This window comes from Larus michahellis, chromosome Z (assembly GCF_964199755.1).
Source record: "Larus michahellis chromosome Z, bLarMic1.1, whole genome shotgun sequence".
In the NCBI taxonomy this organism is placed as follows: Eukaryota; Metazoa; Chordata; class Aves; order Charadriiformes; family Laridae; genus Larus; species Larus michahellis.
This window is the reverse complement of record NC_133930.1, coordinates 71,115,432-71,139,191: the sequence shown is the minus strand read 5'-3', so window position 1 is coordinate 71,139,191 and position 23,760 is coordinate 71,115,432. Positions and strand designations below refer to the sequence as shown.

At 41.9% G+C, this 23,760-nt stretch overlaps 1 protein-coding gene across 1 annotated transcript in view; it reads right to left on the bottom strand.

Annotated features, from left to right (window-relative positions):
• DGKQ (diacylglycerol kinase theta) overlaps window positions 1–23,760 on the bottom strand; it is a 93,238-nt gene that overhangs the window by 27,330 nt on the left and 42,148 nt on the right. The window contains exons 6-10 of the mRNA XM_074569598.1: window positions 22,220–22,373; window positions 17,749–17,817; window positions 4,765–4,865; window positions 3,062–3,285; window positions 2,143–2,233 (exon numbers count right to left, since the gene is read on the bottom strand). Of these exons, the coding sequence (XP_074425699.1) occupies window positions 2,143–2,233; window positions 3,062–3,285; window positions 4,765–4,865; window positions 17,749–17,817; window positions 22,220–22,373 (639 nt within the window). The remainder of the gene's footprint in view (window positions 1–2,142; window positions 2,234–3,061; window positions 3,286–4,764; window positions 4,866–17,748; window positions 17,818–22,219; window positions 22,374–23,760) is intronic.

The window sequence follows — 23,760 nt, the reverse complement described above, 5'->3', positions numbered from 1 at the left end:
CTCACAAGCCCCCAGTGCTGAATTAAATGAGAATGCTATGGCTTCGTGTCTCCACACCTGTGTGTCTGATTGAGACTGCCAGTGCCTTGGTACACTTGCAAGTTCTACTAATGCGTTTCCTAAAAGTCAGGCTATCTTGGCACCAACTGTAAGAAAGACAGGCGGACTGAAAAGAGATCATCTTCCAAGGATAACACGTGCATCTGGAAGATTACAAGATGTATCTAACCATTTCCAATGAGGTGGGAAGAAATGCAGATAGTAAAGAACATGGGTGCCATTCAGTGCCATTCAGCCTTGAGTCCTTCCCTGTACACCTTGAGGACTACAGAGATGCTGTTCGCCAATGTAGGAAGAAAATTCGTGTGGCCAAAGCTCGATTAGAGTTCAAGCTGGCCAGCACTGTGAAGGACAACAAAAAGGTCTTTTTAAAATATGTTAACAGCAAAAGAAGGATCTGAGATAACATCAGTCTGTTACTTGATGAGGTTGGTCACCTCACAAATAGGGACACAGACACAGTGGAGACATCTAGCGCCTTCTTTGCCTCCGTCTTCAACACTGATGATGGACCCTGGGATCCCCAGAGCCCTGTGTTGGAAGACCATTGACTGCAGGGATGATCAGCTCCCAGCCAACCCTGAACTTGTTCAAGACTTGCTGCTCCAGCTGGATGTACGTAATCTATGGGGCCTGACAGGATTCATCCCAGGGTATTCAAAGAGCTGTCTGATATTACTGCAGGACCTCTCTCCATTATTTTTCAATGGTCTTGGGAGTCTGGAGAGGTTCCAGTTGCCTGGAAGCTGGCAAATGCTGTCCTGATTTTCAAGAAGGGTAAAAAGGAAGACCCTCGTAATTACAGGCCTGTCAGTCCCACTTCATTGCCTGGCAAAGTCATGGAGAAGGTTATTCTGGGAGTTACTGAAAAACATTTGAGAGACAACACAGTCATTGGTCATAGCCGGCACAGGTTCACAAGGGAAAGTCCTGCTTAACCAACTTAATTTCCCTTTATGATCAAGTCACCCATCTAGTTGACCAAGGCAAGCCAGTGGATGTGGTGGTTTGGGATTTTAGCAAAGCTTTCGATACTGTCTCTCACAGTATCCTTCTGGATAAACTGTCCAGCACGCAGCTAGACGAGTCCATAATACATTGGGTGAGCAAGTGGCTGACACATCAGGCTCAAAGAGTTATAATAAATGGGGCTCCATCAGGCTGGCAGCCAGTCACCAGTGGGGTTTCCCAGGGCTTGATATTAGGGCCAGTGCTCTTTAATGTTTTTATAAGTGATCTGGATGCAGGAAACGAATGTATATTAAGTACGTTTGCTGATGATACTGAACTAGGAGGAGCTGTGGACTCCCCTGAGGGAACAGAAGCCTTGCAGAGAGATCTGGATAAACTAGAGAGCTGGGCAATCACCAACCATATGAAATATAACAAGTGCTGAATTGTCCACCTGGGACGGAGTAATCCTGATTACACATACAAACTGGTGGATGAGAGGCTGGAGAGCAGCCCTGCAGAAAGAGATCTGGGGGTTTGGGTTGATGGCAAGTTGAATATGAGTTGACAGTGTGCCCTGGCAGCCAAAAGGGCCAACTATGTCCTGGGGTGCATCAAGCACAGCAGAGGTAGCTGGGCAAGGGAGGTGACTGTCCCACTCAGCACTGCACTGGTGCGGTCCCATCTCAAGTGCTGTGTGTAATTTTGGGCACCTCAATAAAGAAGGACATCAAATGACTAGAGTGTGTCCAGAGGAGGGCAACCAAGATGGTGAATGGCCTCGAGGACAAGACTTAGGAGGAGCAGCTGAGGTCACTTGGTTTGTTCAGCTTGGAGAAGGCTGAGGGGTGACCTCAACACAGGCCACAAATTTCTCAAATCGGAATTTTTGGTCAATCCTCTGCTTGACCCAGAAAGACTGATGGTAACTTCCAGTGCCCAGAAAGCAGGTCCACCACCAAGACTGCAGAAAATTTTGTGCATCGTACCCGTCATAAGAGACCATCTACCGAACATTAACAACATTCACGTTAACTGCAAATGGACTGACTATAATTTTTCTAAAGAGAAAAACACACACTTCAGGGTCACTCAGGTGGTATATGGACATGCTTATGATCCTTTGTTTACCTGCCTTCCAAGTAATGGAAGCACTTCTTTGATCACAGTCTGCGTAGTGCTATCCTTATTTACTCGTAGAGAAACATACGCCATTCCCACCCTAAAGAGAAAACAAATAGTTATTTTAGGACAATTGTTTGACCTATCCTATGTGTACTTTTTTACCCAAATGGCAATTTTTTTAGGGGGTAGGCAGAAATTTGTATTAGCTGAAAAAAGCTGTTCACTGAGGCTTTTGGAAGATGCAGTATTAGACCCACAGACAAGCAAAGACTTCCTCTCAAGGAACTGGTCATTACAATTGCAACACTGCAAATTAGTTTCTTCCTACACACAGAATTACGTACTAGTCTTTCATAGAATTTGGCAATGTAGTTGCATTAGTAAAATGAAAAAATAGTTCAATTTTATCCCACTGCTCTTAAAGAAATGAATAGGTCACTTGCCAGTCTTGTTTCCACTGCTAAATATCCTTAGAATATATATTGTCTCAGTGGGGGTAAACGGAACAGATTTTTTTTTCTTCATTTTTTCCTCCTTTTCTCACAACAGAAGTTACATTGAATTCCTCCCACTTAATATCTTCCAAAAAACCATCAAGCTTTCAAATGACTTGTGTATGTCATGATTTGTTTACAGATGGAAAGGCTGTATCTCCTTTGCCAAACGCACAATAATAGAACTGCACAAGTTGCACGGTATGTTCTGTGCATGTAAAGAAATCCACAAGCAGGTTTCCAGGCACGGAAATTAATAATATGCATATTACTCATTCAGAAAAATAAACAGAAGAATCCTGAAACACAGAAGAAGAAACTACATTCTCTGTTACGCTTGTGCGACTTCAATAACTGAAACACACTGGGCTAGACTACAGAGGACAGATATAGCAAAGCAGGATAACCTTGGGGTAAAGGAGACCACTCACTTCAACCAGGCAGGATAAATTCGGATCACTTCCTCCTCCTTTGGTTTGGCTCTGATGATCCAAGCTTCAGGAACAGATTCTCGGAATACTGAGCCCAAGTTGGTGTCCTGTGCAGCATCGTTCCTGTTGATAACATCATCAGACAGCAGCGCCTGCTGCGTAAAAGTCTGAAGCTCATACTCCTGCTGGTCATCGTTTATGTAGTATGCCCTCAAAGCAGCCTCCTACAACAGAGCAAGATAAATTAACATTTTCTTGAAAAGACACCATTAATACCTATGTAGCCACAGACATTTATAAATACTTTACTTATGGAACCAACCTTTAATGCATGTTTTAAGTGCAGAATAGTGGATAAACAGCAATGGTAAAAACCAAAACAAGAGTGAAGTTTTGAAAACAAATTTTAGTGGAAGATACAAAAACAAAACTTGAGATATCAATGGATTTGAACACAGCCCATGGTATTTTTGTCAAGTGACAGTCCTTTTAACTCCATAGATCAAATGTAAAAATTCAGCACCAATAAAGCTACACTGCATGCAAAATTTACTCCACAAGGAAAATGGTAAATTACACTTAAATGTGCCCAACTCTGCATATTCAACCTTCTTGCACTAAGGGGATGATGAAAATTAGCGAGCTTCTCAGCCACAAGGCTGCCCCGAACCCCCACGCCCGTGAAAAGGAAAGGTAAAGGCTGTCCTTGGAAGATGCAAGGAGTCACAGGAATTTTACATTGATTACTGGCCCATGCCTGCAGTACTTCTGCTAACACAGATGTTGCAGTGAATAAAGCCCAGTAGGTCACTTATGAGAACTGGTGTTAATCTGTCCTGGTATGTGAAGAAGCAGTGTGACAAAACGCACTTGAAAGGCAAGCAGCACTCCTAAATACAAGTGTTTTCAGCACTGTACACAATTTTCCTTGAAGATCTTTGACTTGCAGAACGCTACCAACCATTTTCAAAACTCCTGTTGATTTTGAGCACAATATCAAGATACAAATCTTAATGAGCTGTAGGTCTAAATTGTCAAAATTCTGATGTAATGAATTCTCCAGACGCCTTTGCCAAGTCCTTTATGACTCTGAGTCCTCACCATGCTCGGTTCTACTGTGCACCACCATACACCCGTTTTGGGCTCCATTTCTGCACAGCATGGGTAAATTAAGATCTCTACAGAGCAGTCGATTCAGTACGGAGTCGTGTTTCCACCCCAGATGGAGCACTGGAGAAGCTAGCGAGTGTCCGCCATGTGATCAATAATTCATTACTTTCACAGCCAAGGAGCGGAGGTAACTATGGCGTGCTTCAGTCTTCAAAGCTCATTAACTGAAGCAAAATAGTGGCGTCTGCCCAGGATAAACATCAAACCACTAAATATTACAGAAGAGGAGCAAGACCTAAGGGGCTGATTATCCAGTATTGCTCACATCAATAAAATCAGACTACAGTGTCACACAGGCAAGGAGAATGACTGCTTAACATGGGATATGCTCTGGTCCCCATTATGCTACAGATACGTAGCTGCTCCAAAATAAGAGCACCACATGAAACCAAATTGCATTGTAATATTATAGCCTATTTACAGATTTTGTTGTTGTTGTTATATTTGTAAAACTATTAGCTTTTGAGTACTGTAATATAGAATCACATGCCCTTTTATCACACTGGAATATTGACCTTCACCGGGTATCTTACCACAACTTCTTCGTTTTTTGCAATCCTTGGAACTGAAATCAGTCGAAATTGATTGCGTTTCACTGCATCGTTCCCATCAAATATCTTTAACGTTTGTTTACCTAAATGAAAACAATTACTGTATTTCAATAACACACCCCTCAAATCATAAAGCTACCTGAATAGGAAGCGTATAACGGAACTGTTAAAAATCTGCTTTTAACCCACCAAACTGTTTATTTACAATAAGCTTTGAGGCTTAATCTTGTAATTTTTGTTTTGTTACTGTTCATTTAAAACAGGCGTACACTTGTGGAGGAAAGCGGGAAGAGTATTTCAAGTTATCATAGTTTTATCCTGGCTTTCGATGTAACTGTTTATATGTAATTATATTGCTTATGTTACAACATCTTCATCCTCACCATTCAAGTCTGTTCATTATTGGCAAGTTCAACAACATGAAAACCAAGACAGAGACATCACTTTCAGAACAGCTCCCAAAGCACTGCCAGTTTTGAGAGCATCCTTCCAAAGAAAGTCCTTAAAGTACCTGGTTAACTCTGCAGACAACAGGAGATAATACAGAAACAACAGAAAAAAACTAGGAGAACGAAGGTACAGCAAATGAAGAACTACAACCCTTTTCTGTGTTTCATGGCTCTAAAGCCTTATCAAATCCATGCTCAAACCACGGAGCACAGGTTGCTGCACAGAGAAAGGGTGAAGAGTTAAGGATTTCAGGTCCACCTTTCACAAAGATGAGTTAAGACTCAGTCTGGCACAGTCCAGTGTATGACAAAGTTTCTCTTTTATTTAAGTGGCCATTGTAAGAGCAATAGCAAAGCGTAACCAAATTCTCATAGAACAGGCAGGTTTTGAGAGGTTTTAAGAACAAATGAATGTTACCAGTCCAATAGGTGTGTCCTTACCGCCTATAGAAAGGAATCAAGTCAATCAATCCAGACGAAAAAGGAGATTCCAACCAGACAGGCCTTGTATCCTCTCCTAGACACATCTTTACAAAGAGACCTGATGAGCTTTTCAGTTTTGCAGGTTCCTTCAGGTACTCCCCAGAGAGCCCATGCTTTACAACATACATGACTATTCTTCATGGACAGAATCTGCCCGTTTTATTGCAAAGTTGGACTGAACTGTTAACGAAAGTCACTCTTTGTTACAGACTCTGATCTCATAACTAATCTGTACGCCTGCATTCACCACAAAGTAATAAAATCACCAGAAGCTATCACTTGCAGACTTGAATATTAGAAATATTAACTGAGAGCCACACACACCAGCTGTAACACCCACACAACTGATTAATTATGAAGTCTGTTAATACGCATTGGAAAGGAGAGATACATCCCATGCTGGAGTCTACTTCCATCTTTCTCTTACAGCTTGGAAACAGCTTGTAGTACAGCAGAAAGTGCTGAAAACCTTTTGGTCTCAAATAATATTAGCACTGAGGTTCAAAGAACCACATAAGCAAACTACCATTTCTCATACAAGGATGAAAAAGGGGAGCTGGAACTGGAGGAGCAAAAAACCAAACCACCTCTAATTGACAGATCAAAAAAGAAAGCTAGAACCCCAGGCAGAAATGTGCATTACTGAGTATCTCAATACTGCAGTGACAGATTATGCAGAAAGACTGCGGCAAGTAACTGCCTTGCAAGAGCACTTCAATGATGCTCTGCTCTGCTAGAGCCACCTGAAACTCAGGTACGCCACGTCTAACCCACCTATTCCTGCTTCTGTGTATATTTTGTCACTTCAATCAAAGGCAGACACTGTGCAGAGCTAAAGGTTCATCCAATACTAGGTTTGAAAGCAGCCTTTTGTAAAGAAGACTCTAACCCTCAAAGAAAAATCCTGCTACCTTCATTCTCATCACCTTTATTTCTCATCATTTTGAGATGCAACAGCTACACTTTAGACTGCTTTTTCAATTTAGACTTGTCCACTCGTGTGTTCACCAGTGTCCACTTGTCCACACTTATTACGGTCTTTCCTCATTAATGATTCCACTGGGCATGGCACAATGTGCGTGCAAGGACGTTCTCATTAGGTAACATAAAAATCTAACTGCACAGCAAAGCAATTGCGAGTACAGCCTCCAATCCTATTCCAAACTCTTCCGAGTCACTCCTGGAACAAAAGTGTCTATGCTGATCAGCAGGCGCTTCAGCAGCAGCACTTGCCCTTACAGGAGAAGAAAAATGAGTGGGATCCCTTGAGGAGCAACCACTCCCACTGCAGGATTTGGGCAGTAATTCAGCGTAAAGTTTTGCCCTTCTTCTTTTGCATTTATAAAACTATGGTAAAGTGTGTATGACCAAAAAAGTCTTCTATGCTGACACTTTGAGAACAGAGCAGGGCTGAAGGTGACCCATCCCGTGTGCATCCACATGTAAAGAGGGAAATGCTTGCTAGCCAGGAGTATTGAGGAAAACTTGTGTACCTTTCCCTGGAAATGGGCACAGCTGGGCACCTCTCTGAGGTGCCCACAGCACGGCACACAACAAGAACCTGGAGGTCTGCACGTCATTCAGGGCTGTGATCTCTTTGGGGTCATGGGTTGTTGTGACAGCTCACACAACTGGTGTGCCGCTGGGGATGGACACAGGCTGCTGAGGAATGATGGGCTGGAATGGCAAGGAGGGGGAGTTCCTTGCGAGCCCCTTCAGTGTGAGAGCAGAAGGGATGCTTGGAGCTCTGCCTTGAGACAGATGATGAGACAGCAGGAGTTTATGGGTAGTGGACAGACCAGTGTATGGGTGACATCACGGTGGCTGTTACAAACACCTTGATTAGGAAGAAGTGGTAGATAAAGCAGATGATGCCTCTTCCCAACAACTGCAAGAAGCCTCACATTTGCAGGCCCTGGTCCTCACTGAGGACTTGAGCCACTGACACACCTGCTGGAGGGACAAGACAGCCAAGCATAAGCAATCCATGAGGTTTCTGGGCTGTGCTAATGACAACTTCCTAACACAAGTAATGAACTGATGAGGCAAGATGCTCTGCTGGACCTGATTCTTACAAACAAGGAAGAACTGGTTGAGGATGTAAAGGCTGGGGACAGCCCTGGCTGCAGTGACGACCAGATGCTGGTGCTTGGGAGCCTGAATGGTGGGGAATAAAGCAAACAGCAGTATCAACCGAGGACTGGAAGAAAGCATCAACTGTATCTTCATGAAGGGTAGGAAGGAGGCTCTGAGGAACCACAAATTGACCAGCCTGACCTCGATCTCTGGGAAAGTGATTGAGCAATTAACCCTGGAAACCATGTTTAAACATATTAAAGAGTGGGAGTAGTCAGCAAGAGATCTATCAAGGGAAATTGTGCCTAACCAACACGGTAGCTTTCTATGATGAGACAGCTCACTGGGTGGCTAAGGGAAGAGCATTGGATGTTGTTTTTATTTACTTTAGTTAGGCTTTTGACACTATGTCTCTTAGCAACCTCACAGACAAATGGATGAAGCACAGACTAGGCAAGTGGAGAGAGAGGTGGACTGAAAACTGGCTGTACTGCTGTGCTCAAAGGGTTTTCTACAGAAATGTGAAGTGCAGCTGTAGGCTAGTCACCAGTGGAGCACTCTTGCAAGTCAATATTGGGGCCAATACTGTTTCATCTCTTCACTCATGACCTAGATGATAGGACAGAGTACATCCTCAGCATGTTTGCAGAGGACACAAAACTGGCAGAAGTGCCTGACAGACCAGATGGGTGTGCTGCTATTCAGAGAGACCTCGACAGGCTGGAGAAATGGGCCACCAGGAACCTCATAAAGTTCAAAACAGTGAAATGCCAAGCCCTGCACCTGGACAGGAATAACCCAGGCAGGGGTCCAACTGGCTGGAAAGCAGTTTGGCAGAGATAGCCTGGGGTTCCTGGTGGACATCAAGTAGACCGTAAGTCAGCAACATTCCCTGACATCTGGCTAACTGCACTCTGGGCTGCATTAGTAACAGTATTGACAGAAGGCTGACAGAGACGATTATTTCCCTCTACTTGGCCTTGCTGAGACCTCATCAGGAAAGCGGTGCCCAGTCCTGGGCTCTTCAGTGCAAGAAAGACATGGACGTATTGGAGCAAAGGCAGGGAGGGCCCATGAAGATGACAGGATTGGAGCATCTCTCATATGAGGAGAGGCTGAGAGAGCTGGGAGTGTTCATGCTGGAGAATGAAGGATTGGGGAGTCAGTGCGGGTGTGTTTGTGTTTATCTGTAAGTAATAATGGGAGGGTATAAAGGTGAACAGACAAGAGGCAATGGGCACAAACTGAAACACAAGAAACTACATTTAAACCTAGGAAAAAAACCTTTCCTACTGTGAGACTTCAACAGGTTGTCCAGGCAGGGTTGTGAAGTCTCCGTCCTTGGAGATATTCAAAACCTGACTGGACATGACCCTAAACAAACTGCTTTGATAGACACTGCTTGATCAGGGGACTGACCTAGACAATCTCCATACTGCCTCCAACCCCAGCCATGCTGTGACTCTGAAAAGGGAAGCCTGTACAAGAGATGCTTGTACAAAGAAAGAAAGAGAGACAAACAGAATAAGTAAGATCATAGAACCATAGAATAGTTTGGGTTTAAAGGGAGCTTCAGAGATCATTTAGTCCAAACACCCTGCCACGGAGACATCTTTCACTAGATCAGGTTGATCAACGCCCCATGCAACACGACCTTGAACACTTCCAATGATGGTGCATCCACAGCTTTTCTGGGCAGCTTGTGCCAGTGTCTCACCACCATCATTGTAAAAAATGTCTTTCTTATGTCCAATCTAAATCTACCATCTTTCAGTTTAAAATGGTTGCCTGTTGGCCTGTCACTACAGGGCCTGGTAAAAAGTCTCTCTATGCCCTTCTTATATGCGCCCTTTAAGTATCGAATGGCTGCAATAAGGTGTTCCCAGAACCTTCTCTTCTTCAGGCTTAACAACCCCAACTCTCTCAGTCCTCATAGGAGAGGTGCTCCAGCCCTCTCATCATCTTCGTGGTCCTTCTGTGTACCCGCTCAGGTCCATGCCTTTCCTGTATTGAGGGCTCCAGAGCTGGACGCAGTACTCCAGGTGGGGTCTCACCAGAGCAGACTAGAGGGGCAGAACCACCTCCCTCGACCTGCTGGCCATACTTCTTTTGATGCGGCTCAGGATGCAGTTGGCTTTCTGGGCTGTGAGCACACATGTCAGCTCATGTTGAGCTTCTCATCCACCAATACCCCCAAGTCCTTCTTCACAGGGCTGCTCTCAGTCCACTCACCCTCCAGCCTGTATTGATACTGGGGATTACCCTGACTCAGGTGCAGGATCTGGCCTTGTTGAACTCCATGAGGTTTACACAGGCCCATTTCTTAATCCTCTCAAGGTCCCTCTGGATGGCAGCCCTTCCCTCTAGTGAATCAACTGCACCACTCAGCCTGGTGTCATCCGCAAACTTACTGAAGGTTCACTCAATCTCACTATCTGTCATTGATGAAGATAATAAATAGCACTTGTCCCAGTATGAACCCTTGAGAGACACCACTTGTCACTGGTTTCCACTTGGACATCAATGTGAAAGAACAAAGGGTTTAAGCAGGAAGCAAAAGAACTAAAATCCTAAATGACAGTCAAATAGAAGAAGCAAAAATTACTGCCTTTCTAAACAGTATCTACAACATGACAGATTTCTGGGCTTCTGGTTTTGCAGCTTTACTTCTGGCTCCTGTCAAGAAGAATGAACTTTGGAAGCACAGCTCTTATTTCTTCTTTCCTATATGACTGTTCTTCACGTACTCTTGAGAGTAGTTAGCTGAAACCTTTTACACCAGCTATTTAAGAAAACTAATCACACAACTTCCACATGCAGCGTACACTCTTTGCAGCAATGGAGCATAAATTATTCTACAGATAAAGTGAGCTTGGGATATATGATATGATACAGCAGGACTTTTTAAGTATTTTTTTTTAGTATGAGAAGTAGTTTTACCAGGTGGATTTGTCTTTTCAGTTTTCAAATTATCAACTTAGTGGTTGCGTCTATTGTCTTTTTTTTTTCAGTCACAATATAAGGAACATGTAAACATCAGCTCTCACTTATAAAGTATCCTTGAAACTCTATTGCCATTGCATTGAGACTATAGCACACGTCAGGAAGTGATTCACTCCTTTAAACCCTGCTGGATTAATGTCAGAAAAAGTGAAATTCTTTTAGAAACAGATTTCTGTCAGAGTGATCTCCATGGTGACTTTAGCACAGACAAATTTTAAGCAAAAGACACACAGTGTCCTGCGTGACCTTCTTTAAGGCTAACACAACTTCAGAAAACACAGCAAATGCTGGTTACTGACAGCACAGCAAATGTTCTGAGTATGAACTTTCATAAGATTATCAAAACCTCTACTGTTTTCGCTAGCAATCCAGAGGGTAGACAACCATCTGAGAATAAAAACATTCATCCAGGTTTTAGTACTTGTTTTCATCCGAATTGCCCTTGCAGTCTGCTCTTGTTAGATACTAGCTGGCCTGAGAGAATCCCTAGCAGTTTCGACGGGAGATTTTTTTTATGAGCTCTCTGCTTCTTAAGACCAGCCAAATGTTGCAAAAAGTTGGCTTGACTCTTAAAATAAACTGGTTCGCAAGGAGGAGTTTAGACCTACAGACCAGTACTAATGTCCTAAGCTCAAGTACATTCCTTAGATAAATACACAGTATGCTCAGTCCTGCTTTCCTTGAGGCAATCTGGTTACTCGTCATACAAAACAAGCGCAATTTATCAGCAAAAAAATCATGGTTAACTTTGTCATTGTCCTCCTCACAGTGGTCACTTTTACTGCAACCTGATGAAAGATGGCTTTCCTGTGTATGAGCTTATGGGGACAGGTTAACGAAAGACCATACCAACTAATTCAAGTGTACATCCACAACATGAAAGTGAAGAGGTGTCTCACGCTAGTCTGATTTGTCTAACTAGCCTTGGAAAGAAGATAAAGTATCATCACTTTTAAAGTTAGATAAAGCTCTTTCTCCCTCCTCTTCCAATTTTTAAAAATTAGAAAATGACCCAATTAGAGAAGTGAAGTCTACATACCCCTACTTAGTATAAAAAAAATCTTGCTAATATGCAAACAGATGCACATAAAAAATTTTGGTATTTAAAGGAGTTACTGCCTGTTTTATTGGACTGACACTTCACTGCCAAATGTCTTTCATCTTTTCCTGCTGGATCAGGCTACACAGTATCAGGACTTTCTCCTGAAAAACACATTACTTCTTTTCTTATCATGGGATACTGAGTTGAAAAAAAGCTGTTCTTCATGCTTATGCTTTTCAAGGGGAAAATGACTACAAAAAGGTCAACTCCAGGCACAATCTACCAAACTATGGAATTTGATTTCAGTGGCTAAGATATCAAGTTTTCCTGGGAAAAGGCTAAACAGCATTTGATGAGTCCAAAGCTCATGTCCTTTGACTTCCAAATCCCCACAGACAGGAGGACACAGCTCCTAAAAAGACTTATGTGCGCCTTGTAGCAGAGACAGGAAAATGATGTAGTCCTGAATGTATTTGCCACAGAAGAAAGTTAGAGGCCTACACCAAACATATTGGTGGAATTTACTCTTAAAGACTAAATTCTAGCAGTGCTGTTTACCAAGAACCATTCTTCCCAACAAAACTTGCGCTATCCACATGCTTTCTGCTCTCCTTCTCTAGTCACTGCTACTTCAAATTACAACAGTGTGGACTGGCAAAATTTTGGTTTATTTCATAGAATCACAGAATGTGCTGGGTTGGAAGGGACCTTTAAAGGTCATCTAGTTCAGCACCCCTGCAGTCAGCAGGGACATCTTCAACTAGATCAGGTTGCTCAGAGCCTCATCAAGCCTGGCCTTGAATGTCTCCAGGGGTGGGGCCTCCACCACCTCTCTGGGCAACCTGTGCCGGTGTCTCACCACCCTCAGTGTAAAGAACTTCTTCCTAATGGCTAATCTAAACCTACCCAGCTCTAGTTTAAAACCATTGCTCCTTGTCCTATCGCTACATGCCCTTGCAAACAGCCCCTCCCCAGCTTTCCTGTAGGCCCCCTTCAGGTACTGGATGGCTGCTATAAGGTCTCCCGCAAGCCTTCTCTTCTCCAGGATGAACAACCCCAACTCTTTCAGCCTGTATATTTCAGTACTACCATTCACTATCTACACCTCAGCAATAAAGCAAGTAAGAATGGTGCGAACATCTCTCTATAGCCTTCTGGCAATGATGCTACAGAACTACAGGAAGATTTTTTCAATCTTTCTTCTTGAAGAGATTTTCTATAAAACCTCTTTACATTTTCAGATGAAGTAGTTAGGAAGAGGTGCTTGCCTTCCCTGAAAGAGACATCTAGAGCAGCCAATGTTTTGACTATCAACTAATACTAGACATCAAGGATGAAGAAGGGACAAGGGTATGCAGTGATAGGATGAGGGTTAATGGCTTCAAACTGAAAGACGGTAGATTTAGATTAGACATTAGGAAAGAATTCTTTACTGTGAGGGTGGTGAGACACTGGAACAGGTTGCCCAGAGAAGCTGTGGATGCCCCATCCCTGGAAGTGTTCAAGGCCAGGCTGGATGGGGCGTTGAGCAGCCTGGTCTAGTGGGAGGTGTCCCTGCCCATGGCAGGGGGTTGGAACTAGATGGTCTTTAAGGTCCCTTCCAACTAAAACCATTCTATAATCCAGGGAACAAGAGAGGGACAGGCAGACTGAAAGGGAACCAAGCCAAAGGGGCAGTAATACTGGGGAGTAAATGTTGTGCTTGGGGAAGGGAGGGAACAAGTTGGGGAAGTGCACAAATCACAATCTGGTGAGAAGCAAGAACAATAGCGGGCACTATCAAGTGACAGAAAAGGCAGATGAAGGGGGCTGAGGGAAGGAGAGGAAAGAAGACATGCACAATAGGGAAAGTGAAGCAAAAGAAAAGTAACGTGATTTTTCAGAACACTCGTCTTTCTTTTCCCAGTTGTTATAGGCAACTGAACGAAAAAATGGAAATACACAACCTCTTCCAGCACTTAAGCCACTAGTTCATTCAACACAGTTGAGCATAAACCTCTTTTTCAAAATATCTTCAAACGCAGGTGAAGCAAACTGTTCTGGGGGAAAAGAATGTTTTCACCGTGACACCGGGTATGACAATTCAATTTGTAAATGAGTATCTCTTGAAATACCACTGAACAGAAGCTTTTGTGAGGAAAGAAGTACTTCTCCACATCCTCAACATCCTTTAACTACTATCTATGGATAAGCTTCACAATAAATAAGAGCTGCCTAGGCCTCACTACACAGTAGTCAAGTACCTTCAGCTTTTATTGATTCCTGGCAAGCAATTAGGGCAGAATCTAATGTCTTTTCATGTTCCCAGACCCCTGCAGACTGACACACAAGTAAGAGCTCTTAACTCATGTTTTTATTTCAGGAATTAATGAAATACCTCCTCTAGGATTCATTTGTTGTATACAAAACAAGCCAAATTTTTTTTCCCCTCCACTAAGCCTTCATATTACCATGAAGTAATAGGAATGATTTTCAAAAGTTTGCCTTTGACTTCTCAAGCTTGACAGATTACATCTGTGGTTGCATCTTAGCAGAGACCAATGAATTCTGTCTCCAGGAAAACTAGAATAATGTGTGCTGGCTGAAACCTAGTTCATCATTGCATCCCAGAAAGGACAGACAAGGCACACCCCCGAAAGGCTCCCCCCAAAGGAGCACTTTTAATTCCCTTCTTTACCTCCAATGCCAGCTATCTGAGGTCTGTCAATACAGACCAGTTTTATCACTTATATATTCCCAGAATGTCCAAAAATTATTTTAGTATGAAAATGGACATTGGGGCCCAACTCTTTCCCCACTACACTACTGACAGCATCCACATGATGTTTATCCCACTATCCCTGTAACATTCAGTTCTCCTTAGGTTAGCTGTCCACTATGTAGACAAGTCCTTAGAAGTTGGCTCATGTTCTCAGGCACAAGGATTTACAGTCTTTTTCCAAATCTGCTCTGTAAGTCTGTTACATCTATCATCTCAGAAAGTGTAGGGTTGTTTTTATGGTCGTGTTAGCTTTTGGCTTCAGTATCTTGGTAGGCTAAGTTCCATGGTTGATTTAACATATTTTAGCTCCCAAAATTGATATTTAAATCTTCTAAATTTACACTTCACTCAACAAGCCTACTAAAATAGCAAAGAAGCAAAAGGGAATGCAGACCAGTAATTCAATTTTTTTCCAGTATTAATCTACAGACTTTGCATCCTTTTCTACTGGCTTCTTTCCTACAGAAAAGCATGTCTTTACAAGTCAATACTATTCAATTTGCTCTGACTTTTTTCACTGTTTTAAAAAACATGCATCTGTAAAACATGGAGAGCTGGAATTAAGAAAAGCTACAATATTCTGGAATATAATTCAGTTCAGACACTCCTGAGGGAGGGCATGATACCATCCCAAAAGATGCGGCAGATGTACTGAGTCAACACACAGAAGCTAACAAGCAGCTCCTTCTTGACCCATGCTACACAAGTGGTATTATCTAGATAAGGGTGGAAGAGGTCCAGCAGGCTATAACTGTGCCTCTGTCATGTTTAATTTGATGGGTTATGACTCCACACACACACAGAGGCACAGATACACAATGACTGGTAGGTGAACCCCAGTAACTTTGTCAGACAAGTTATCAGAGAAGCCATGCCCTGCCCTGGTGCAAGGGCATCACCCCATGGGCTGGCGGTTGCACCCATCAGGTGAGCCCACAGGAGAAGCTCTGTGGGTCACCTCCCCAACTGAGGAGGCCACTGAGGGTGTGGGGCTCCATGCGGTGGATGGGAAGAGCATTCTGGGCTTGTACAAGAGGTTTTATTGGATGTTTAGGGGAGTAACCAGAGGCAGGGGAAAGAAGGGATCAAGGTGGTTTGGGGAGGAACAAGCATGGGAAAATAGATGTAAGGAGATAAAAGAAGGTGGTCACAGGTGGAGAGGCTGCTGGTTGGTGTGTATCCTCGCCATACCCTGCAGCACGGTCTGTCCTGTCTTCTCATTAAATGTTATTTCTAACTCTTTTTGTGGGTGTGGTTTCCACCCTCCTGCATGTGTGCACGTGGGTCTGTGAGTGCAGCAACTCAAGCACGACCGCAGGTCACTGTGACCCATGTGTCCACGGTGCCAGCAACCAGAGCAACAGCTGTTGCATGAGCTGGCTGGACTTGCTGGCACATGGGCTAGGAGCCACATCTGCATGTGTCTCTGTGAATGAGGCACCTGGCAGAGATGACTACTGGAAGGACCAGGAGGTCCAGGACGTCTGCTGGAGGGACCGTGGGGGCTGGGGATCCACTGAGAGACCTAGGGGGAGGAAGGCCTGCGTGTGCATATATGTATGCACACAGCCACATACACATGTATATATATACACATATCTAAGTATCAGAATACATAAATGTAAACACACGCAGAATCCAAGAGACCTTCCTCTTAGTCTGATCCATCCCCAGTCCCTGGGGGCAGGATGTTGCATCAGCTTCACCTCTACTGGGGTACCAGACTTGGAGACCCCTAACATCATTAAACTAAAGCTTTCAAACATTTCATTTTTCTGTGAATGCTTTGGATTTAGAGACATTAGAATCACTGCCTACCTAATTAAGCTTTCTAAATCACAGAAAAGTTACAGGGCTCTACACTGACTTCTGTTTTGTGAAAATGTATTGAGAGGAAGCAATGTTATTTAATGCCACTGTTCTATTTAAAACACAACTAACAATTCTTTACATGAGCCTTGAAAAATGTAACATCTGATGCTGCTTTCTCCAGTCCGTAGCCGGACACTGTATATGAACAAAAGACATATTAAAGTTTGTATCCTGCCCCTAATTTTCATATTATTTTTCCTTCTTTTGTTAAGGCTGTCTAAAGCGGAACTGGATACGCAGTTTGCTCTCTTTGACAGTCATGAGTAAGGGAAATAGCTTCAGTTGGTGAAATATACAAGACTGACACTCAGCGACTTATGTCACTTAAAAAAAATGGAAAAAGTGAAAGTTTCTTACATAAACTGCAGTTAGTCAGAGCCTGGCGCCATAATAAGGGAGCATGGTGGTGGATCATAACTTAGTCATTAAAGAGACACCAGCTTCAAATTTTAAGAAGTGAAACAAGAGCATGCTTGAGATCCTTCCATAACTGAGTTAATTATTTACTGAGCTGGATTTTTTTAAAATCCAAACAGCATTTGCCCAATTATCCTATTAATTTTCTAAGAACTTTAGGCTGAACAAAAAAAAGGAGAAAAAAAGATTAATCATATTTATTGATTTGAAATTTTGTTTTTTACAACAATCCACGCAGCTACATTAGGCAGCAAGTACTATGTTCTTGCAGTTACTCATATAGATACAGGGGGTGGGATGCCCTTAAATTGTGGTTGGCTTCAGCTTCTGAAAGTAAGTTTGGCTAATTCCAACCCCAGAAATCTCCAATGCATAAGAATGCAACTGCATAAGAAGCAACCAGCCCAGCCCAATCATGACACAGAAGAATACAAACACTTTTATTCTAACATACCCAACCCCTCCCCCTGCAAAAAATAAAAATTAATCACCTGGTGTCTTCAGTAAGGTTGGATCCAGATATCTTAAAAGAAAAAGGCTTTGAAAAGACATGCTGTCTGCCCTTTAAATTGGTTGCTTAACTATGGATTGTTAATACTATGCTTGCTTTGACCACCATGTTGAGAGAAATGACCTATTTGTCAGGGTAATGAATGCATTGTTACTTATGGCAAACTACCAGTGGAAAAACAGTGATGAGATATTTGTAAGACCCTGGATAAGTCTGTTTGATCAAAACTTTGGACCTCAAATTGATACCCAGCATTAGAAAAACAGCCTTTTAATATCTTTACATAAGGCAAAGCAATTTAAGATTACATTAATAAAGATTGGAATTCACCATTTACTAAAATTCTGCTTACTTGAATCTGTTGAAATTTGGACATCTTTTGCTGATCCCTGTGTTGACCCATCAACATCATCATCTTCATCTGTGAAAACAAAAATATTTTAAGAAAGGATTCTTGTTAATGTGAAGAAGGGGAAAAAAAAAAGTATTTGTCATTTGAGGATGGTTTCCCTCGAAGAAGCTAACACAAAAGAATCCAGTAGGAACAGAACACTTTCTTCTTCTGCTTATTTTTACGATAACAATCCATACTATAAAACCAGCATAACAACCCCCCCCAAACCTGCATTGTCATGTAACTACAGTGAAAGCACACCTGAAGTCCTTCTACTATTAGCTTTAACATCGCAACCACTGCTTTTCATCCACTTCAAGCTGCAATGTTTGCATGTGATCGAAGTAAGTATATATGGTTTCCATTAAGTTTTAAACCACCAAATCGGTCCAGAAATTGCAGTAATAGCTTTCCAGTCAGAAGTATGGGTATTATATGAATAATTTCCATAACTGAAAAATAGATTTGCTGACACCCAAAAAGAAATTACTGCACTTCAGAAGAGGAATTTGACAGCTGCTCAACAATCTCACTAAAAGCTAGGAGCTAACACGTCAGATAACACAGCCTGCCAATTCACACATAAAATACTTAGAAAAGATTAAAATAAAAACTACTAACATTTACATTTGCTCCTGTGAAGATAACATCCTGACTGCATTCTCATTCCTGACACCCTGGGCCATGCAGGAAGACTGGTAAAAATCCAAACCTGATAATTTTTTCTTCTCTAAGGGCAGCAATACCGTGCAACACGAGCCAACCCAGCGTGCTGATCATATAATAGTATTCATACTCCCACCCATTGAAACTCACAGTCAGTCTTGACTGGGATGCGGTCAAAGCTCCCAAAGATATAAGCCAGGCACCTTATAAAACATAACACCTTCATAAAATCTATGCCTTGCAGTCGAGAGAGAAAGCATGAAATCAAAGCACAAAACAGGAGAGAAAAAAATAAAATAAAATCAGTAAAGACAGATCTTCAGAGCAAAAGAGGTACTGGGAAAGCCAGAATCCTAACGCAGGAAAACCTTCCAAGAAGCAGAATCACCGCATGTCAAGAAGGGTACATGGTAGGAGTCCTAAACTGGAGACCAGGTAACTTACGGAATATTTGTGTAATGCTTCAACTGACTACAAGAAACACCAACAATAATATTTCTGGGTTGGGGTTTTTAAAATATAAAAGAAGGGTTGAAATACTTTCCCTGTTATAGTTGACAAACAGATTAGCTTTCAAACTGGAGAGAAATTTAGACAATGTGGTCCTGAAACAGCCTGAAATAAATGGAAGCTGAATGCCTTCTCGAATTTCACTTTGGATAAAATCAAATTAAATAAAGAATAAATAAATACAACAATAAGAAATAAAAGATTTCCTGATTGCTCCCAGCCCTCGCCTTTTTCTAAGTTTAGATGGGAAGAAGCTGACATTTTTTTTTTATTACTCTTTCTCTCTCAGTCTGGATAGTAGGGAAGTCTACGCTAACAGCACCTTGGAACTATTCCAGTGAAGTTCAATGACTTCTTATGAAACAGGCAGAGACAGGAGTTACTTGGAGGACAGGGAGACAACTGCTCCACATCGCTTCTCTTCTTAGCCCAAGAGTTTTGAAAAGCCACTTTCAGCACAGAGATGTTCACTGAATGTTCACTCAGTGAAGCTAATCTGGACAAATGCTCCCCAGTAGGTCAACGATGATGTGCTCATTCTCCATCTAGGACAAGTCATCTGGCACTTCCCAACCATCAGCTTTGGAAGAGCTGTGCTGCAGCAGTTAACTCATCCAGGCAACCGCCAACACTTCTTTGGTACCACAGACTGATCTTTTCACAATCTTCTGAGTGATGCCCTTCGTCAGCTGTGGCAACAGAAGAGCACCTTCCGTGCACGCCGCGGTGTGAGGACTTCTGAACAAACATGCTTGCATGATGCATCCCACAGAAATGCTAATCATCCTCCAATAAAGCTGAAATGCTCCTTGCTCCCTGGAAATATCCCTAACGTGCATTCAATCTTTGAGATCTGCCATCTGGAGCCTACACTTTTCCCTGGAAAAGCGTAGGAACTCCCAGGGCAGCTCTCCTGAGCTGCTCCATGGTCAGAGGAGCTTCAAGTAAGTCCTGAAGAGCGTCAGGGAGCTGCTGGAACTGTGACACATCTTGGTAACTTTCAGCACATGCAGGTCCGCTCTGTGAACATGGGTAAAATGAAGGACGACCAGGCCAGAGCACTGAGCTCCCTCGACACAGGGTGATGCGAGAATTAGTTTAAGGCAATTCCCAGCTCTACCTTTAAGAACGAACCTGGGCAGAAGGAAAGACCTATGTAGCAATGGTATTTGGTGCCTTTGGCAGGGACCTGCAGAGAGCTGATCTCCAGCAGATGATGAAGAGCGGCAAAACTCCAGCAGCAGGTCTTAAAACAAGCTTCAATAGGATGCTAATAGTGTAACAAGGAGCATGACAACACCAGACTTGTAACTGAACATCAGGGACCTAGGTGCTAAAACAAGTGTCACATACCATCATCAGCTAAGAAAAAAAAAGAACAAAATGCCTTACGCCTAGCAGACCGCAAGGCAGGTACCATACCACAAATGCTATTCTCCATGCCTTGTGCTGAGCCAGGACTGTGGCCCACTGACATGAAAAAAGGAAGATGTCAAGTGCTGGAGGCCCCCACACCACAGGGAGCTTAGCCCAGGCAGCAGAAACCTCATAGACCCGCAGGAAAGAGACGGGCTGTTAGAAAACAGGTTTTTCATGGTGTTTCTGTATTTTATCTGGGTGTGTGCAGGCTGAGCACTATAAAAATGCATTCTGGCTTTCCAAATGTGGTGGGGTTTTCTTAGTTTCTTTTTTCATATCACATTAAAGCACTGGAAATGGTCCAAATTAAGTTAGTGAGTATTTCCCCTTCCCCATGCGTCTGTTTCTGATCACCAGCTAATGACTGATCTGCACTGCACTCTCAATTCAAAGTACAAGACATATTGTAATTAAAGGAGTGCAAAAAGCACTTCAAAAAAACTCAAATGTGTGTAACACAAACTCATATCCCTAGCATACAAAGTCCTGAAATGGAAAACCTTCTCTTCTATCATGTAAATAATGAAGGAAGAGAACAGAAGGTGCAGCTATAACCTTGCATTTTTTCACTCAAGGTGCTTCATGTTCAATTTTTACTTAAGGGTGATTTAAAAATTAAAAAAGGAAAAAGTTTAAGTCTGTCTTTTAAAGAGTGGTGTGTTCTTTTAATATGTCAAACAGTTAACATCAGAAAAGGCAGACCTGAAGAGGCTATTTAAAAGGTTTGTGATTAACTTCCGTTAATAATAATACAACTTTATCTTCCCTTAAGCCTTTGGGACACTTGTAGAATACCTAACAATAGATCTGAATCAAGGTTCATAATGAGTCTTCCAGCAAAACCGAGCTCATCCAGATTGTTTATTTCTGGTATTTCTTATGTTGGAAGCATTAAAAAACTCCATGACTTTCAAGCATGTGCTGTACTTCACCTTCCCCCACCAACAAGCAAATTCATCAAAAAGAAAAATAACTCACTGAAAAAAACATGCCAGCCAAAAAAAGCAACGTTAACACCTCCTCTCCCCCTTCACACTTTCCTAGATCACTTCATTGTATTTAGGTTATGTAGGCTTAGGTTCCTGCAGTGGCTACAAACTCCTGCTGCAGCTTCTGCCCATGAGAATGCACGGCTCCTGCTAGCGACCAACTGCCTTCACCAAAACCAAACCTACACCTTCAAAGCAGAAAGTTCAGGAACAACCTGTCAGGTTGAGAAACATGCAGTTGCCAACATTTAACTTCCACGACCTATATTTTGCCTGCCTTTTGTTTGCTTTCCTATCGTATTCAAGCACCACAAGAATATAATAATAAAAATTCAAACTAGAAAATACTTCAGTTGCCTAAAAAAATTCTCTTGTTCCTAAAGAGTTCTTAAACAAACACACACTCTAGATGGCAGCAGAACTGCTAAATACATGATTTCCTTTCAGCACAGAAATCTTAAAAGGGCAGATGCTTAATCAAAGAGGCAAATAAAAATATCTGTATACATGATATGCTAAATAAAAACCAACATGTATATCAGGAAGTGTTTGTAGCAATGATAACACTAATCCGCTAAGCAAATTTTTTTTTTTTTCAGTTTTCACTTCATGCATGCTTACTATTTAAACAACAGTTTTCAAATTGCCCTGCACCAGGAAACAGAATTTTCAGCACTTTGCACACAGACTGCATTTAAAAATCTCTATCCTGTCCCAGAAATAGCAAGAATTTACAGTATCGCCACAAAAGCCTGTAAAAATTAGCAATCATACACTTCAGTGAATTACAACATTAGGTTAAATGTGCTCATCAATTAATTGCATTCATCTTTGGAAGTTTTTACCTGATTCTGTTTGCAAGTTTTCTGATATTCGAAAACAATGCAGTTTGCTGAAGTTGCGAGAAAATAACTGCACACAGCTCGGAGGAAGAATCATATTCCTTAATCTTCCAAATGTACATTCTGGTGTGACAATTACGTAGCAAGCCGCATGAGCCTATAAGTAGAAGCATCAATTAAGAACTTAGTGAGACACAAAGAAAGCAAATTTGTTTACAACGAAATCTGCACTAGAATTGCAAAACTCAGGCTAGGACATATATAGACATTCTGTAAATCACCTTCATTAAATAAGTGACCCATTTTTTGACCCCAGATTTTAATTTGTTCCATTCGGTTTTTATATAACCAATAATGGGAAGTTTTAACACGCGAAGAAACTCCCAAGTACTACAAACCCGCTCTATTAAAATACAAAGGTTTTTATACAGCTGTATGGAGAAGTTTAAAGTTTTGGTCTCAAGCCCTGGGTCTTCCCATTCTATATGGATATTTACTGGGGGAGGCGGGAAAGGTAGGCCAGGTTATACCGAAACTGGATAGCATGAAAATAGCAATATCCTCTTACACAGCTGTCCCCACTTGCAGATTCAGAGATAACAATGTTTAGAGTTTTACTCCAAAACACGACTGGCTGGTTTCTGCCTTTATGCTTGTGCAACATCTTCTGCCATTACTGAACACACATACTTTTGTATGCGTGGCCACATAGTATGTTATGTTTGTTAGACGGTTCTCAAAGACAGCCCCTCCCACCTCAGAAATTATGAATCAGATTAAAAATAAAAACCTCACAATATTAAAAAAAAAAAAGTTAAATTATTCAAATCACACCTGCGATACTGAATAACCTCAGGTTTCATTTTAAATTATTATTACATATAACCCCTCCTCTTGCATTAAATGGCAAATGAATGACTTATTACATATACTTGTCAGTTCCCGCCCCATCTGGTGCTACTTTGCACTTTCATCATATTTCAGTTAGAGGTAGCATTATGGGGATGGATCAATTATTACCTACACAGCAGGCTGAGTATCAGTATGTGAAAAGCTGTGGCTTTCATGAGGATTGTTGAAGGGTACCATCATGTTGCACAGGAATTAAACGTGCGTCATGTGAACGGAAAAACACAGAAACCAATACTGACAGCTTAAAAAAAAAACCCAGCCACACAGGTTAACAACTATTCTACACTGAAAGAGGAATAAGCATATTATAATGGTAAAGCCTCTGACCTTGCGGAATTCATGTGATTTGAAAGAAATTACGATTTCACACAGGAAAAGTAACTGCAGACTTCTAAGCAGAAATCTATAACAATTAGTCCCTGATAAATTTTAATTCCATTGGATTTACAGAAAATTTAACTGTGATTTTGAGAATTGCTCATTTGAATGAATAATGGGGTGTTAAAAAAGTCAGATTTTCCATTTAACTCATAAACATATATATTTATATAAATAAGTGTATAAATTAAGTGTATTTATGACGTGTATATAAAGTATATTTCTAAAGTGTACGAGTAAAGTGTACTTATATA